Below are 19,587 nucleotides of genomic sequence, written 5' to 3'. Positions count from 1 at the left end.
CAAAGCTGAGTAAAAGAATCTCTGCTCTTCCTCCTGGGTGGTGGTCCCAGAGGTTTCCTTACTGCTTGGACAATTGGTGTTCTCTGCGAAAGAATCCTATCTTTCTTCTGTAGAGATTTAATGCTGCGATGGTCAAAACATTACCAGTGTGTGGGGGGGAAAGTGGAGAGGATTGGAGCGGGAGGGAGGGGAGTTTAAATGGGGACACAGCTTCTCATCTCTCATTTCAAACGTCAATGACCAATTTCACACCTGATGATACAATTTCTGGGATGGAAGTTACAGATGCTGATGGCTAATGCGGCAACTGGTGATTGCTAGCTGGGCCTTCCCTTGAAGCAGGAAACTGGGTGAAAATACTGCTGGAAGGGCTGTAAAAGCAGGGGTGTGAGGTACTCTGGGTCTAAAGGCGAAGTAGGAACGTTGGGTTGTGACTGGCTAAAGGGTCTGGCTATCTAGTTGGCATTAGTTTTGATGATGACCAGACATTAAATGTTCTGGGTGGCTTTATTGTAGATGCTGTAGCATGGTTCATGCCAAGTTACCATAAATTGCCTTTTTGATTTAACCATCTAGCTACTGAACGGGATAAATGATAAAAATGACAAAAGGAAGATGAACAGCTGACACAAATGACAAAAGGAAGATGATCCATCCCCCATTGGACTATATGGACCTCACTGTCACTGGCGCTGATCAGTCTCCGCTCCCCATGAACTTCACGTAGAATTTTGGGCGCTGATGGAAGGAACCAAGGAAATTGCAAGCCCAGAAAACCATTGTCCAAAATCCTTTTACTACTTCAGCTTCCTGGAAGTTTTTGGCTTAGTGCAGCAATGCCCCATGTGCGGTATCCGGACTCCTTCAAATGGAAATTCTCTATTGTCCAAATCAGTGCCATGTTCTGCAGCGTGGATCACCCCAATTTGTGGGAGCTGCCCTCTAGCCCAGTGATTTAGATGTTCACAATTGTTTGTATACGCTGTGGTGATGGTGTCTAGAGGCTGTGTTTGGGGCAAAGGATCAGGCTCTGTGTGTGTGCACATGATGAGATGCCTGCCCCAAAGAACATACAGTCTATACGTATGATGTTAATGATTATTTATTTTACAGTGTTGTTTGTCTATATAGTGCTTGTGGGTTCTGGGCCCTGTGTTTGTGTAACGTTCCTCCCACTCTGTCTCACTGCCTTCATGTGCATTGTAGACTCCCTGCTGGATGGTCGGTACGTGGAACCCAGCCAGAAAGACCACGGAAAAATGAGGAGCTGACAGATGAAGAGAAGGAGATCATCAACCGAGTGATAGCTCGGGCAGAGAAAATGGAAGAAATGGAGCAGGAGCGCATTGGGTAAGGAAACAACCTTGTTAATCACCCTCTGGCACCTAAAAGATGTTAACACAAGTCAATGCACAGGTTTCACTTTGTTCGTATGTATTAGATGCAGTCCTGTGGCATCCTCAGACCAGAGTTACATCTACTTGCTGCCTGGTACTGCTTGTCTCCTTCCAACACCCATTTGAGCCCAGATGTTTGTGTAATACTAACATGGCTTTGCCCATCCAATGCCTCTGGGTAGACTGAAACCAAATCTTCCATTACAAGCAGATTGATTCTCCAAGAGGGCCCCTACGCATTGGAATTTGCTCTCCTTGTCCTGGCTGAAATCTGTTGACCCAGAAAATCCATTTTCACTTTTATGATTGACTTGTGTTACAGAAGCTTCATCTAGCTCTTTAAGGCAGCACGTGGGCTTGGTTCTCTTAGTATCCCCGTCAGTTTCTCTTGGCTTTGTGCGCCCCTTTCGTTAGTTGGTAGGCGCTTCCTTTCCTTCCTGGTTTTTAAACCCAGTTAACGTGAGGTTGAGCTTTTTTCCGGGGGTTACCACGGAAGACGATACCGCTGCATGGGCGGTCGGCAGTGTGGAGAGGACCCTGGACCTCTGGATCTAAAAGCACGAGCCTCTGCTGCATGAGCTAACAGACCCGGCTCTGGTTGTTCAAAGCCAGCAGCGGACTCTCAAACCTCTCAGTGGTATGGCCACTAGGGGAGGACAGAGAGGCACATCGAGGAAGCGGTGGATACAAGCGCGCCTTTGTAGCAATCTAACATCCAGCACCTCCTGGGAGCAGCCGCAAAGCCGTGCTTGCTGGTTCAGATGTTCTCCTCCGTGATACTGATGCCAGTCCGGTTGCTCTATTGCCACCCCCCCCCCCGGTTTAGGCTCACATCCATGAAAGCAGAATTTGGGCACACTGAGTTTTTTATCAATGGGCTTAAATCCTCTCCCGCTAGGTCGAGCCCAAGTAAGCAGACTTTGGTGCAGGGGGGCTCTGAAGGAGTTCAGCGTCTTACCGTCCACCCTTCCCTCCTCTCCCTGGGCTACAGAGCTCCACCCGGGCACGTCTGGAGCAGCTGCAGGTTTACTGCCACGCCCCCCTCCCACGGCCCCGGTCACCCCACTAAAACTTTTGGCTGATGATCTAGTGGAAGCAGTGTGGCTGGCAGGGGGGCGGGCCCCTCTGCCTGGGATCTCTGCGTCCTGCACCTTTCGGGCTGTCTGTGCTCACAGAGGGTCTAGGGGTGTGTACCCTGTGACCGGCTCAGCTGTGGGAGTGACGTTTCAAGGGGTTTTTTGGTTTTCTCCTGGCAATGCCATCTCTGCTCCAGGTCACCACGAGGGGTCGGGGGCTGGATTTATGAAGCAATCCGAAGGAATGCCCTGGCATGTGAATGGGTCTCTTGAGCCGTTTCCCCGAAAGAGACCAGTGAAAGGCACCACCCAGTTGGCTGTGTATTTTTGCGTTTAAAAAAGCCCCAACCTCTGGTGGCGGCTTCTGCTCTGATGGCCTCACTGGCCCGTGGCCCGTTTGAATCCCTGCTTGGGAGATCGCCAGGTGCTCAAGTCCTGTGATTGCTGGAGAGGAGGGGCGGGGGAAGGGCAGATGCAGAATATGCTGCTTTGAAAACGGGCTGCGGAGATTCATTCATACTTGCATGTGCTCACTGGCCCAGTCAGAGGGTTGGGAGAGAGAGAGACAGCATTTGCTTGACTAATTTTCTAGCCAGCAGCTACTGCACTGCAGTGTTTTTACTAGGGGACAGACTGAAACTGCCTGCAGGGGAATCTCTTTAAGCTAGCATGGTAGGCCAGGAGAAACCTATTAAATAGGGAAAAGTCTCTTCCCCACGCTGGCTAAGTCCTGCATTAGCGTCAACTGCAGCTCTCTGTCTTATTCCGCACCTAGATGGGAGCGATGTCAGGCCGCAATTCTTGCCTTGTTATGTCCATTTGCTGCTGTGCTTGCTCTCCGTGTTCCTTGGTTAATAGCGATAAACGCTCCATTGTTTATTTTATTTTTTTTTCAATGAGGCTAACTTTGTAGTAAACCAATTGATGTTATTGCTCTGTGGACTATTATTGTAGGAAATGTACACAGTGTTTTGTTCTACTGAAAAATGTATAGAATGAATAGGGTTTTGTTTTGTTTTTTTTTAATGCCGCAAGGGGACATTAGGTCATTTAGCCCGATCTAACGCAGAATGTCCTCCAGTTACTCCTGTATTGAGCCCATTAAGTTGTATTTGGCTAAAACATCCCTTCCAGAAAGGCCTCCAGTCTCCATCTGAAGACCAAGAGATGGAGAATCCATCACTTCTCTGGGTCGTTTGTTCCTGTTGTTAATCACCCTCACCGTTAAATGTGTGCCTTGTTCTGGTCTGAATATGTCTGGCGTTGACTTCCAGCCAACATCTGTTACAACCGTACGTGGCACTTTGAAGAAGTATATCGTAAACTCATTTTAACTGTGGAGCTACGGCCAGCCCCTCGCAGGTAGTTGCTGTGCATCTGTATACCACTGCTCTCTGCTGGGTGGAAGGAGAAGTGTTTGACTGTGTCATAAACCCTATATTGGGGCAGTTCTTTTGTGCTAGAGAGATGGGGTTTCGGAGCAGGAAGGCCGATCGGAATTCCTGCTGGGAAATTCCCAGAGGACTTGGTGTGGAATTTGGAAGAGGAGAGCAGCTGTGGTAGAGAGCTGGGAATAAAACTTCTCTCTTAGAATGCCCCATCCTCTTCCTGAACGTCAAGACCATCTTACCTTTGAGATGGCACAGATAACTGGATACTGTCTACCTTCCAACAGAGCAGTGCAAGAAGATACCCCATTTCCTTTCAACATCGGTGTTTGTGTCATGCTTTGGAGAAGGTACCAGAGAAGAGAAAATAATAATTTTTATATATCAACCTGCTCCATCAGTTACAGTTTTCCAGAAGGAAATCCTATAATCCTACATGTCTAACATCCTGTGTTTGTTTTAAGGACAGCAGGTGATTTTTATTCTATCCAGGGTTAGTCATCCACCGTGTTTTCCCTCGAGGGATGGAGTTGGGCACAGCCGGCACCCGTGTTAACTGTTTCAGAGGATGTTAAAATTCCCTCTAGTTGTTTACTACAAGTAAGTTTGCCCTCAAGGGCAGTTGATTTATAAAAAGGCAGAGCAGCTCCATCTCCCTAACATGGAAAAACACCACAAGGAAATTGAAAGCAAACAAGCATTTGAAAATTGAATCCATGGAAACGGAGACCCGGCTGCTTCTGACTCAGCGGTGTTCAACGGATGATTGTTTCAAGTGAATTCAAAGTGAAGTTGTAAAGCTCGGGGTGTAGGAGGGGAACGGATCCTGAGGTGTTGAAATTGATGAAGTTACGCATGCAAAATCCAAAGTTTCTCCTGCAGAAGATTCAGAAATCGTTGAAGACCTGCTGAAGCAATGCCGGGGACACCATCTGTCACACTGGCTTTTCTGAAGAGCGCAAAGCTGTGGCTGCAAGAGCCCTCGTTAGGGTGGCTTTTTTCCCCCCCCTGTTGCTGACCTATAAGTTGAGGATAAAAGCCTGGTTGTATCAGAAGCCCTGAAGTGTTTAGAATCATAGAAGATGAGGGTGGGAAGGGACCTCAGGAGGTATCTAATCCAATCCCCTGCTCAAAGCAGGACCAACCCCAACTAAATCATCCCAGCCGTGCTTCTTAAAGACCTCTAAGGATGGAGATTCTACAACCTCCCTAGGTAACCCATTCCAGTGCTTCAACACCTTCCTAGGGAAAAGGTTTTTCCTAATATCCAACCTAGACCTGCCCCACTGCAACTTGAGACCATTTCTCCTTGTTCTGTCATCTACCACCCCTGAGAACAGCCTAGCTCCATCCTCCCTGGAACACCCTTTCAGGTAGTTAAAGGCTGCTATCAATCCCCCCTCACTCTTCTCTTCTGCAGACCAAACCAGTCGGGTTCCCTCAGCCTCTCCTCATAAGTCCTGTGCTCCAGCCCCCGTGTTCGTTCGTAATCTAGTTCAGAGAAAGCAGCAGCAATTCTGGGAGCAGCAACGTGCTTGATTCAAAGAGGTTCAAAACGAAACCCAAACATATTCTCTGGTACTACCCCCCTCCCCCCATCCCTCTGTGACTGTCTGTGGAATGCATAGGCTGGTGGAGGAGGGGAGATCGGAGGAAAATTGAATCAAAGGCAAACTTCATAACCATACCTTCAAGTGTATGGTAAAATGTCCAGCTGGAGAGTGATGGTGTGTATTCCACCTGGAAAAGTTCACTTCAGATCACCTAGGACTAGAGCCAAATCTCCAGGCCAAAGAAATCTGTCGTCTTTTTGTGTTGCAGGAAACTTTCCAGGTGCCAGAGCTTTGTATTTCGTTTTAGTCTCCTCATCACCGAGCTACTTGTGACTCCAAACCCCCACCTGAAAAGAGCCTGTTGAATTCCTGTCTTTAACACTTGTGATCTCTGCCTTGTTTACAGTAGAGATTTGACGGTATTGCCTATTTGAAATGGCTAGCAGATTTCAGCCAGGATGTACCAATGTCCTCTAGATAGAAAGGCTGTTTCTGTACAACGTGGCACAGTATATTGCTGGGTTTTGATGGAAACGGCTCTCTTCATAAGGTAGGCTTGACTTTTCACCTTAACTCTTCATGTTGCTGATATTCAGCCTTCACAAGTTCTGCCCGGAATGTATCCGCTATCTTGTTTTCCTTTCTGGCTTTTATCCTTTCTCTGTTCATGGCCAACCTCAGTTGGGTTTCGGTGCTTATGTCACCAGCTGGCATCCAGGTGGGTTTGGCTCAAAGGTTGCTTGATGAAATGGTGTGAGATTTTACCTGCTCTGCAAGAATACTCCCAGAGTGGGACACTCGTGTGTGTATAGAGATGAGCATCCCTGCACGTGAAACTGTAGTTGCAGGCGTATACAAATGTTGAAAGTCTGACAAAGACATCATTGCACTGCTCAGATATTCTGTGTACTTTAACACTGAATGTGCCTTCCAAGTTTGTGATCATTTGGTATCTTGAGCTGAGCAAACTATAGAACCATATTTTGCCATTAGATGTATGTGCATTTATAAGTGCAGAAAATTGGTCCTAAACTTTTGATCTTAATGTTAATTTAAAAATATCTTTATATCAGGTTTCAGTTTTTTTTACCTTCATGTTAACTTTAGTTTAATATTCAAACCTTTAATATGCATGAGTTCCATTTCAGTGGAAATAGGAGTGGCTTAATTCTGGAGTCAGCGTGGCGACCTTGTTTTGTGTGTATTGCTTTAATTTTTCCCCTTTTCTTATAAACCTTTGCATAATCCCTATACAAGCTCATTCCAATCAAATCTGTTGTGACAGGAGTGTTGTGTTTTTAAAGACAGATCAGAGAATTTCAGGGTTCAACCATTTCTACTTTGTGATTGTTTTCTTCCAGTTTATACTGCATGCTGCATTAAACATAAGGCTTGGTGCTGTTTCAAACCCATTAGACTTGTCTTCATTATTCATTTCTGTGGAGCTACGATAAATATTTAAATACCGAGAACTTTTGCATGCCTATTTGGGTGCCAGTTCTTGTTTTGCAGAGTAGGCAACACTTAATAAAAGCTCTTTCTGTATTCTCCATGTTGATTACAGCTAGTCCTGAGTAAAAAAGCAAGAGAAAAGGCCTGTGCCATCATGCTGCAGAGTTGCTTGTACAATGCTTCTCTCATGTACTGCAGTTAGAGGCATAGCATATGCAGTGAGTGTGTGTGCGTGCGTGTGTGTGTGTGTGTGTGTGTGTGTGCGTATGTGTGCACGCACAGTTGTGGCTTCTGCAGTAACTGTCAAGCTGAGCACAAAGCTCCTGCTGAAATGCTCATGGTCTGTCTATCGAGACACTGTGGTGTAGGGCAGTGATTGTTACTATAGCATCTTCGTTCTTACCAGGGTAGTGAGACATGAGGGTTGATGGAGTCAATGGTTTGGCTGCTGGTGTGCTGAGACCTGTCACGCTGTCCAATGTTGTCTCATTGTTTCCTTGTACTCCCCCGTCTGTAGCGATCTGTTCTTTCTTACACTGAGGCCTGGCCTACGCTGCCAGCGAAGTTCGGCGGCAGTTGACGGGAGATATGCAAGCGATGCAGAATGGCTTGCGTGTCTCCTGTCGACTTCCTAACTTCTGATGACCGTGCCATGCCCGCTACGCCATGCCCGCTACGCCCTCCGGTCGACCCAGCGTGACTCTTTTTGCAGGGGGGGGCAGATTAACGTGGTCGATTTCCTGATCGAATGAGCAGCTCTCCACTTCCGCTCAATCGATCCCGCTGAACTGATCCAGTGGTGCCGACCGTGCTGCCCTCAGTGTGCACGTAACCTTAGATTGCAAACTCTTCTTTTTGTTCTGTTTGTGTAATGCCCAGCACAATGGACTCCTTGCCCATGTCTAGGGCTCCTAGACATGACAGTGATGCAAATAAATAACAATAAGAGTAGTCAATAGGAGGTGTGGGGGCCCAGGACCCTGTGAATCATGCCACTGAATTAGGTGCCTAAATATTGATATAGGTGCCTCATATTAAGTGCTCAGATTAGAAAACGTTAACCTACGCCTCGACTGGAACCTCTTCAGCATGGTTGCATGGAGTGGCCAACAGGGGGTGCAGGAGTAATGCTGTCATGTGCTCCCTTCTCTGGAGAAAGACCAAGTCATCTCCCCTGGGGCGTGGGTTCTCAACGTCTCTCATACAACTGGGTCGTCTTCCTGGGTATGTAGGATGGCACGGTGTCACTTATGGGGCCTTAGATGCTGCTCTAGAGGTGAAGACCTACATGGATGACCTCTTGGAGGCTAGCAAAGCAAAGCCTAGGTGGGCTCGTAGAGTATCCTTAAATGGTGAAGGAGTTTGGTTTTGTCTTCTCCACAGCACCATGTAGATTTATAGAGCTAGACAAATAATACGCTTGCTTTTCCTGGGGCAAATGTTAGGAACATAGGAAACACTATATCAGTCCATGAGGCCCATATCTTGCTTCCATCAGTGACCAATGCCTGATTTGTTAGAGGGTGGATACTGCTGCTCCCACCCTAAGTAATCTATAGGACTGTCCACAGGGGAAAATAACGCTCCTTGTGCCTCTCATACAATGCACTGTAGCATGTGATTCGATTACTCTTATCTTGGCATGTTCAACTGCAGATTTTAATAGTCATAAAATGTATCCACTACTCTTTAAAATTAGCCCTTTAGGTGCCACAGTGATGGGCACTTTGGAAATGTGCATAATGGTAATTAAAATCCAGCCACAGTGTTAGAGACACTTAGTAGAAAGTGATTAATTGGCTGGTTAATTTAAACATGCAGCAAAATTTAGAAAGATAAACAAACAACGTCTACAGGAGAGGGGAGGAAAAGCCTTTAGGAAGCCTGAATGCTGATTCATAGCTAGGAGTGAGAAGTTGATCACCACTACTTGAGTAGGACGGATACGGTTAAATTGACTTCTTGCAAATTGAAAATATTTTGCAATTAAATTGTATTAACTGAATGAGATTGACCTAATATGTAAGACCAGCTGAAAAGTGTTGGGAAAGGAAAATGGTTTGTTACAACATAAATCTCTCTAGCAGTTAGCAGAAGTGAAAACAGCCAATCTACATTGAATCCATGAAACTGAAAAGATGGATTATGTATTTGGCTTCATCGGAAGAAATCCGGGTTTATTCCAGACAGGAGTACCTGGGCCTTTTGATGCCAGTAATTGAAGCCTGAAGCAATAACTTACCCTTGCGTGCGGCTTACGTTCAGCTTGCTCTCATGCCATATGTGTGAGTTGAATATCTTTGGTCTCTCTCTTGCTGTCATTCGTTATCGGTCGCTGGTTTACCAAATGGGAGTCTGGCCACAGCTTAGCAGAACATAATTTAGGTGGCCCGTGTAATGCACCTTCCTTCACTTTTATGGACAGCGCTGGCTCTGCACTGATCCACCTTCAGTAAACAGGATAGCCGCACCTTTCTGTTGTTAGTATTTCTTTTTGGTTTATCTGTGGTACTTGTATGGACTCTTTTCCCATAGTATTGGCGTGCTTCACGATCTTTAATCCAGTCAGTCTCCCAGCACTCCTGGTAGGTGGGGCAGTGCTATAATCCTCATTTTACAGATGAAGAACTGAGGCCCAGAGAGGCTAGGTGACTTGGCCACAGTCACACAGGAAGCCTGTGGCAGAGCAGGGGCCCTAATCACTGGATCATCCTTCCTCTCAGTATTTTATTAGCACTAAATATAACACGTAAGATCCAATTTACATACTCGGGCCCAGTGTGGGATGTAATGAGTCTTAATAACTCAAGTTATTGAACTGGGGCAAACTAAACCAATGAAAGCCAGACTTATTCTGGTGGACGAATGTCCACACACACAGCTGTACCTGTTCAACTAAGTTAGTGCATCATTGTGGCTTTAGGGTTGTCGTCGTCCCCCCCCCCCCCCCCCCCCCCACACACACACACACACACACACACACACACACACACACTCTGTTTCACTAAAGCAGCTAGACCTCATAATGGAGGAGGAGGACATAATTTGATGAGATTCAAACCTTTATGTTCCAGTATCTAGTACAATCAATGGCAATTGAATCACAGCATGCCTTTCTTACAGCTGTCTCATAAAGTAGAGCAGTTAAAATCAGAAGGTGTGTAAGGAGGAGGAGGCGGCAGTAGACCAGGAGGAGTGTGAAGACCTGGCAAGTGATGGTGTGGGGAGCTTGTGACAGCTCCCTAGCTGTATGCAGCATGGAAGAGGTGGGTGGGGTCTGAATTGCATTTGAAGAAGGGAAAGCAGAGTGAGGAGGAGGAGGAGGGCAGGCTGTTTCGGGGAGAGCAGTGCAGTGAAAGTGAAGAATCAATCTTCAACGGAGGGCAGGGGAGGCCAAGCAGATGGGACTGAGGAAGGTTTAAAGGAGGGGGATCAAAGAGCTACATAGGGGTGGGCCCCTGCCTGCTGATCCGGAGTCATTGCGGATCAGATATGGATGTGAATTTTCTGTCCTGGAAATTCAGATGCTTGTATTAGGGACTATCCCATGGCTCCGTGAATTGTTCCCCTTCCCTCCCCCCGCAAATAAAAGGGAATAGAACAGCATGAAATCTGGTTTTCTAGAGCATTTTTCATTCTTAAAGCATTCCCAAATACCTAAGAAATTAGGGGTTAGGTACTAATAGTGCAGTTACTGCATAGGCAGTATCATCTGTCATGGGGCACTCAGCTGCTGTTAGTTCACAATTGCACACAGTTTTGAACATTAGAAGCTGGTTTATCCCTTCTAATAATCCCAAAGGGATCTTTAACTTCTAGCCTGGCTGATCATCAGGCTTAAATTTAACATCCTTGCTTGGAGAGGTGTGTGTGTGTGACAGACAGACAGACAGACAGACAGTTACGGTAAACCGTGAAAAGAAAACCTTTATCTTTCTAGGGTACAAACTCCTTCCTGCAGCATTACAGGCTAAGAAAAGAGCAGCATTTATTATTATTCTAGCGTCATTACTTTATTGCAATAAGGTAAATGTTTGTCTTTAAAGTCATGTCTGTGCACAAGTACACAAAATGTGTTGTATTTTTGCATTAATAAAATAGACTATATTTCTTTGTGAAGAAGCTGCCCATGATCAGTGGAGGTTTTATGAAACATTTGGAACCAGATTCAAAATTGCTTGAGAGAGAAAAGGATTTTTGTTTCGGTTTTGCAGTTTGTTTCAAGTTTCCATGAAAGAGCTTTGTTTGGATGTATAGATTTTGCTCAATGGAAATGGCCCATTTTCTAGCATAGCCGGGTTGGCACTGAAAAAACGTGTGAAAATTTGCACTTGCAGATGTTCTTGCTATGAAAATAGCCATTTTGCCGAAAATGTTGCACAAAACAAAACCTCTCAATACAATTCCATAAAACATATGGTGTGAATTTCAGAAGACACACCTGGGTTTGCAGCAGTGACATTCAGTCTCTGGGGAAAGTAATTGCATTTAATGATGTTCCTGGATAAACCCCGGGGTTAAATAATGAAACCTAACTCCTGCTGGGGGCTTCTAAAGAAAGATATGAAGTATTTAACATAATCAGCTAGCGTTTTAATGCACCTGCCACACTTCCGTATTGTGCTCCAATGCCCTGTGCAGAAAGTTTACAGAGAAGCTGCCCATACCATAGGATAGGAATTGCAGGAGGTTAATTTAATTTAATTAAGGAGTGTTTTGAGAACAGCCAGCTTTCTCTTTTTAGAAAGATTATTGGAATAATCTTCATTCTGGCCTAAATATTAAGGGCCTGATCTAGTGCCTGTTAAAATCCAGGGGACCCTAAGTGTTTGCAAGTAAGTGTATTCCCCAGGAAATATTAAACCTATAGAAGTAGGTTCAGGAATGACTCCCCTGCGTCAGAAGGTCAAACAGCTGAATTAATGTCTAGAAAAGAATAGTGGATGAATGATCTCCAAGGTACTGAGGGCTGGCTCAAAGAAAGGGATAGAAAGCAGCATGCTTTAGGAATGAAGGCATAAGGGAGAATTATGCTAGAAAATAGTTTAAATGTTAAAAGTGTAGGAGAAAGTGATTAAACCACCTAACTCAGACCAGAGAATGTTCATCTTTAACTCATTTTATTCTTTTTAGAAAGCAAATTGTTAGGTTAAAAATCAGAATTACTTTTAAAAAAAAAAAAAAAAAAAAAAAAAAAAGAGTGCCTTATTTGCATTACTGGCAATGTTTTAGATTATGAAAACTGAAAGACTGAAAAACCTTGACTTGAGTTTTCACCTTGTGTTGGTGGTTTGCTTTTTGGCAATCCAAACTGTTTCAATTTTGCCAACCCTCATTTTCTAGTCATTCCCTTTCAAGTTCCCCTGCTGTAGTGGGTATGCCTACAGAAATGTACGCTATTTTAGCTGGTTCTGGTTTTTTAAGAATTTCCACTTCCCCTCTTTACAACTGGAAACTTTTCTACGAGCCTAAAGTATAGTAAAATGTAGGGTGAAATCCTGAAGTGAATGGGAATTTTGCCCTTGACTTCAATGGGGCCAGGATTTTAACTTTTTTTTTTTTTTAAATGATATCTGTATTTGGGGTCAAACCTATAGCGTCCCTTTAATAAATAGCTATAGAGCAAGACTTCAACGTTTTGGGCCTGAAACAAATCTAGGGAAGTCATCGGAAAGACTTCCAAGCTGATTGAAGTCAGTGGATCAGGCACTGTATGAACTGTAATAAAATAGCGTGGTACATGCAGTGTATTTTCTCTCTCTTGCTGCACTGCCAAGGCTTATTCCTTTATCAAGTGCTTATGTAAAAAAAAAAAAAAAAAGTCATATTCTCTGTAATCCATGGAGAATGTCTGGGAGGTATTCTTGGCCTTTACTCCGTGAACAGCATTCAGTTTAAGGATGAAATCCAGGAATCTCATTAAGGTCTCTTCAGGGTTTTCTACATTTAAATCAGGGATGATATAGTTTATAAATGATCCTAAAGTGTGGTCAGTGTAACTATCATAAACCTGAAACTGTCATAGGACAGGGAAAAATGTCTTATTTATTTTTTAAAAAAGGGATGCTGTTTTAGATGCTTTGTCAGATTTGGGTCACACCACAGTGGGAGTGTATAAAAGCCCCTGCAGGCTTGATTTTTTTTTTCCTTAAATTTTCCAGTAAGGATTCCCCCCCACCTTCCCTTGAATGGAATAAACCATGCATTTTAGATTCTGCTTTTTTTAGCTATTTGGTTTGTAACCGATTGTACAATTTACCACTCAGAAACCTTTTGTCCTGTTGCATCTTTCATGAGCTTGCAAACTGTTGTTGCTTTTCAGAAGTTGCTAGTTGTGTCCTCTCACCTGCACAGTAAGCAGATGTGTTTGCATCGTTGCAGTCTATGGTGGGCTTTTTGCATTTTACTCAGGAGATTAACAATTGCGACAAAGTAAAATATGTAAATTTTTCTTAGAAAATTAAAGAAGGCATGAATATATTACATCTCATCCCCCAAAATACACCAAGGCCTTCATCTTGCGTCCCTTTCACAGGCAGAGAGCTGCTAAAAAAAATTGTAGTTTTCTGTAGAAAAATGCAGTTTTGTTGAAACTGAAACATTTTGTGGGGATGTTGATTTTGATGAATTTTTTTATAGGAAAATGTCAAAATGCTTCATTTTGATAGTGTTCTTTTGAGTCATGTAGTTTCAACATTTGTATTTTTTCACGACTATATTAAATATTACGTATAATATTTTTAATATGATATTAAAGCTGAAACAAAATGAATCAAAACACTATTCAAGCATAATGTTTTGAAGGTCCTGAACCAACATTTTTCATAAGTTTTGTTTATTGGGAAAAAGAAGAATTTTGGCTTTTTGTTGAAATTGGAATGGTTTTTTCCCCTGAAATGTTGGAATTTCCTGCCGAATGGAAATTCTGTTCTTAACCAGCGCTAGCAAAAAAAAAATCCTGATACATTTTGGCTCAATTCCCAAGCAGGGTGTGACTGTAACTAAAGGACGCAGGTGTTTAAGGAAATAGTATTGCCATTTTGAGGAACAGTACTATTTATTTATTTGTATAGAACTTTACATATTCTAAGTGCTTGACAAAGATTAATCTTCATGGCCTCACGGACAGCTAGGGACAGCAGTATTATCCTCCCTTTATTAGGAATGGGGAAACTGAGGGAGAGAAATGACTTGCCCAAGGTCCCACAGCATGTCAATGGTAGAGCTGGGATAAGAACTCACAGCCGCTTGGCTCAGTGCCTTTCACGCTTAAACAGTGCTTCATCCCACAGCGTCTGCTCCACCCACACACCTCATCATGCCCGTTCATTCAATGAAAACAGAACGGGGCATGTTTGGTGTAGACTATCACTGTATACGTTTCCCCACCTCACTGTCTGAGCAGGGAACATGCAGGTAAAATCTATGCAGCGTACTTCGGTGTTTGTTAGCTAGTTGGTTTGGGCAATAATTTAGAGCAATGTGATTATTTGATGAATTGTCCAGAAGCGAAGGCCTTTATTTTTTTTTTTTTGCTTTACATTTTATTTGCCAAATACTTTATACTTCTTGGCCCATATCTCATTCCTCAGCAGTTTTGGGTGAAAATTCAGTATTTGACATTTGAGCTGTTTTTGATTGGAAATGTAAATCATATGGTGTGTTTCTTGTTCCCTGAATGGATTGACATTGTTCTTAGACTCTGGGACCCATTATGAATAGTTTCAGTTCCCAGTCCCAGTTCCCAGTTGCTTTCCATGGATATTCTGCAATATTTGCTTAGAATTTGCTGGCTGGGTGAACATTCCTACTGATAAACTCACTTTCTAAAATCCACGTGTAAAGCAAATGCAAAGGAGGTGACAATACACTTGTGGGGAACTTGTTTGAAAACCTGAAAATATTTACTGGAGATATTGTAGCATTTAGCCAGCTGTAATGTTTCTGTATCATGCTATGTGTGTATTAAGAACATAAAAACAGCCCCAATGGTCCATTTAGCCCAGTAGCCTGTCTTCTGATGGCGGTCAATGCCAGATGCTTCAGTGGGTGTGAACCGCACAGGGCAATTTTGAGTGATCCCACCCCTGTCATCCAGTTGCAACTTCTGGGAGTTGGAGGTTCAGGGACACCTGGAGCGTGGGTTGTGTCCCTGATCATCGTGGCTAATACCCATCGATGGATCTATTCTCTATGGACGTTATCTAATTCTTTTTTGAACCTGGTTATATTTTTGGCTTTCACTACGTCCCTGACTACAAGTTCCACAGGCTGATTGTGCGTTGTGCGAAGAGTACTGCCTTATGTTTGTTTTAAACTGGCTGCCTATTCAGAGTATCTCAAGAGATTCCCAGAATGTTTTCGTTTGGACACTAACAGCTGTAGATTTCTCAATATTTTCAGGTAAGATGATAGTGGAAAGTGACACATTTTCTTCAGGTGTTAATTACTTTTACATTTCCTAATTATGTTTTACTTCATTCAACCTCCAGTATCTTTTTATCTTCATTTAGACTCTATGAGTCAGTAAGGTTATGACTAGATTTGGAAGGATTAGATTTGTATTCACCTACACACACATACTGAGGAAAAAATATTTCCATCTATAACAATCAAAACGTATAGATTGGCAAAGTAAGAAAAATTGTGCTGGAGAACTTCTTAGAGTTTGATTTTAAGGATATTTACTTTGTATATTTTGACAGGTGATGTTCACAATTTGTGTTAACAGTTATAAAGTTTTAACTTTATGAATCTCAATACCTACTGTCATTAAATATTGTCTGACTCCCCCCCATAATTTCCCACAACTCTGAAAATATAAATAACCAAAAATAAAAAAAAGCTTAAACCCATAATTTTGTGCACCTGAAAATGTGAGTCAATAAAAATAGAAAAACACTTACAAATAAACAGCAATATTATTCATCAAAAAGAATAAAAATGGAGTTCTGCCAACCCTAGTTATGGTGCAACACTTGCCTCTGGGTTGGATGGTTAATGGGCCATCTAGGATCTGGTCTATTACAAAGTGCTCGCAATGCAGAGCCATTCCAGTGCGTTTTGGGTGACTGTTACTTTGAGGGCCCTTTTGACCAACTTTGGGGTCTACTCGGAAGTACTCGGCAGGTGTCTTTCCCTGGACTACAATGGGCTTTGGGTCAGGTCGGGGGTGACCGTCCAGGATGGTGGAAGTTAAAGACCCTAGGATTCTTGGTAAAGAGTTAAAAGAAGGCCAACGTTCCATTTCTCAGTAACCCGATCCTTGATTTGAATGGGGTGTAGATGCTCACATTTAACACCTGTCAGGATTGGACGCTATGGCTACATGAGAACTGTTGCTGAGCGTATGGGGCCCCAGTCCTGACAGGTTTTTGGCACCTTCTACTCCTAATCAGTGGAAGTTGAGGGTGATCTTAGGAGGATCAAGACCACCCTGGCTGTTCTCTTTGCCTGTACTCTGCACTAACCGTGTCAAACTCACTAATTTGTAAACCACTCTGAGATAACTTGAACCTGCCTTGTTATCTCATAAACATAGCAGCTCCTGGTTCAGCTGAACTTTTCAGATGATTTCCCATAAGCTGTGAACCAGATGCTCTGCGGGAGTCAGTTGGTGCAGCTCTATTTGAGGCCAATGGAGCGATGCCAGTTTACACAGCTGAGGATTTGGTCCTATACACTTCCTTCCAACACTTTCTTGTGTTGCACTGAAAACGCACGTGCTGCTCTTTTGGATTCCCTTTTTTCCCACGGTAGGATGGGTGCCAGTGTTAAGGGTTTATCCTCTTCCAGCCTGAGGCTATTCAATGCTAGCCACACCAGTGCCTGCTTTCTGTGGACCAGATTTGATGTAGGTGCCTGGTCAAATGTCTTTTGGGCTAAGAGCCCGCCGTAAGGATGTCTGCAAACACAAGCATGTTATTGCAGGCCCCGACTCCAATGGTATCGGAGGGCTGGTCAAACAGCTGAGGAGCGTTCAGAATGCTTTCCAGGGCTGTCCTAGTGGGTGCTCGAATGTATTCCTATTTGTGTTTTAAGCCATCTGCAGTGGGACAGGTGACCGCCCCACCAGCCAGGCAAGGGTTAAGGAACCCCTGAGGTTGCAATCAGCCACGCCTGTGTGGCTTGCAGACCAGGCGGTGGGCCCTTAAAAGGGAGGAATGGGGCAGTTGGGGCGGCACTCCGGAGCAAGCAGAGCTACTAACTGAACTACATCTTGTGGACGCTGCCTGCCTGAGCTCTCTGAAGAAGACGACGGCCCGGGCTGGTTTTCTTTGTTAAAATCCCCCCAGCATTAAGCCTTGACCTTTACTTGCTCTGTGGAGCAGGAACTGAGCCTGCCTGCGGGCCCTGAGAGATTGCTTCCCTTTCCCTGGCACAAGGAAACAGGGTCAGGGAAGATTTATTTATTTTTTTTCCCTTTTGTCTGGACAGTTTTATATCCCCTGAACCGGGGAGGATTCTCCCCGTGGGACAGCCAGTACTCTGGAACTAGACCCAAGGAGGTGCCCTTGAGACACAAACCTTTGACAATACCCATTCTCCTTGTGTTTCTTCTTTCCTTCTAGTCGCCTGCTTTTCCCTGCTCATCGACTCCTTGTTGGGTTAGTCTGAGAGAGGCACGGCTAATGAGGGAAAACCAGATCAAAGAGGGGAGGTCATGCATATCTTTGCCCTATCAAAAAGAAGAGTCTTTGTCATGTTAGTGACTGATAGGGCATTCCCGATGGAAATATATCTGTTAACTAGCAGCGTTTCACAACCTTTTGCGTACCACGAACTGGCTCGCAGCCTTCCTAACCTGTGTCAGGGAGACTGGCGCTGGTCCACGGACCGGTCACTGAGAAACACTGAACTAGAGGGCTAAAATAAGTACCTGTGGTGTCCAGCCCAGCTTGGCTCACCAACCCCACTCTCCTGCCCGTTAAACTGTGATTGTCTTTGTGCTACCGCGTCATTTTCTGTGTGCAGGCGTCTCATGAACCGCTTGGAGGACATGCGCAAGAACGTGGCCGGCGATGGTGTAAATCACTGCATCCTGTGTGGAGAACAGCTGGGTCATCCGGGATCAGCCTGTGTGGTGTGTGAGGACTGTAAAAAGGTGAGACCTCGTCCAGGCTGAACTTGAGAAAGTACCATCAGTATTATCTGTCAGCCTTTAGTCGGTGGGTTCACGGACCCCTGGGTTCTAGCCTAGCTCTCACATTGACTCCCTTGAGCAAATCACATAGGTTGAGGTTTTTGAAAGCCAGCTAGGGGATTTAGATGCACAACTCCCATTAGTTTTAATGGAAGATGTGTGTCTAAATGAGAACTCGCAGAATAACTTTTTTTTTGTTTTTTTGGTTTATTTGCAGTGCTGCAAAAGTGAAAAGAAAATTTTCTAACAGAACAAAGTTTTTCGTTTTTCATTTAGTTTTTGAGGGTTTTTTTTTATTAAGGGTTTTTTTTTTGTTTTTTTTTTAAGTTTCAGCTGAAACAACGTGGCAATAGTCACAAATTTGCAAAACGTTTTGTTTGGCCCAAATCTGCCTCCCCCTCCCCCCCACACACAAAGTTTAGTTAAAAAAAATATTGCTCAGCTCTAGTCTGAATCCATTGGTCAGCTTTGCAAATCTCAACTTTAAACTTTGTGCCTCAGTGTCCCCATCTATGAAATGAACCCACCTTCGCGTGGCTTTGTGAGGGTTCGAGAGAAGTCATTTTCAAACCATTTTGAATGTGAAAAGTGCCATATTAAGCGTCTTGTGTAATTATTAATCATCACCAAATCTGGAATGATGACCGACGGTTGAACTTTGATATAGCAGAACATACGCTGTGCAAAATGTCCTTCTGTTTTGAAGTCGCTCTAACATCCCGTCACAGCAAGGTGAGCATTGCTGACTGAGTTTGTCTTAACTTTGAATTTCCTTGATCATTTATTTTGGCGCCTGGGAGGGTCCTTTGAAATCAGACCCAAATACACCTGCCAGGGTGAGTGATTGATTGTGCGCCTTTATTATCTACAGCGGGAGTCAGTCATTGTTCTGCACAAGGCCTTACTGGCAGTGCTCAGTCACGGCGATTTGGTGTCACGGTGTGTCATAAATGTGCGATGTGGTTTTGTTCGTAGAACGTCTGCACGAAGTGTGGCATCGAGACAACCAACAACCGCCCTCATTCCATCTGGTTGTGCAAGATCTGCAGTGAGCAGAGAGAGGTTAGTGCGACGTACCCCTGGCTGGCTTGACTTCCTCTCTGCTGCTGTAATGAGGCTTCTATTCCATCCTGTGTCTAGGATTTCCTACACGCTAGTGGTTCCAGAATCAGGACTGGTTTTAAGACAGGGCTTTAACCATAGTCGTCTTAAGCATTATATGCGGTGCCGGCTGATTGCTCGGACGCTATTAATTCTGAGTAGGCTTGTCCCAAGAATCCCAGAAGGCCCTGTGTTAATTAGATATAGGGCCAACGTCTTTCCCAAGCCATTTAAATTAGAGTTGATTAAGTTCATTCTCTCTCTCTCCAGCACTCTGCCCTCGCTCCATGGACAAACTCTTGACAGATGAGCTGCTAGCGGGACCCTTTCCTTATAAATAGGGCAGGTTTTTTTTGTTAATGAAAAGCAGATTGAACCAGATGTGTTTTTCCCCTTAAGAGAATGAACCTCTTTTGCTTGTAATGATCCTCTTTTCTGGAAAGGGTTTCATGGCCCGTCAGCCCCAGACATTGGCTT

General features: G+C 44.2%; 1 protein-coding gene across 3 annotated transcripts in view; it reads left to right on the top strand.

Annotated features, from left to right (window-relative positions):
- Positions 1–19,587, top strand: part of RPH3A (rabphilin 3A) — a 99,295-nt gene that overhangs the window by 38,252 nt on the left and 41,456 nt on the right. For all 3 annotated transcript variants that reach the window (XM_067539494.1, XM_067539492.1, XM_067539493.1), the window contains 3 exons: positions 1,207–1,350; positions 17,841–17,970; positions 18,985–19,071. In XM_067539494.1, the coding sequence (XP_067395595.1) occupies positions 1,207–1,350; positions 17,841–17,970; positions 18,985–19,071 (361 nt within the window). The remainder of the gene's footprint in view (positions 1–1,206; positions 1,351–17,840; positions 17,971–18,984; positions 19,072–19,587) is intronic.

The sequence above is a fragment of the Emydura macquarii genome, unplaced genomic scaffold (assembly GCF_026122565.2).
Source record: "Emydura macquarii macquarii isolate MOO-44397 ecotype Brisbane River unplaced genomic scaffold, CSIRO-AGI_Emac_v2 contig_554, whole genome shotgun sequence".
Classification (NCBI taxonomy): domain Eukaryota; kingdom Metazoa; phylum Chordata; order Testudines; family Chelidae; genus Emydura; species Emydura macquarii.
This window is presented reverse-complemented; position numbering and strand designations above follow the sequence as displayed.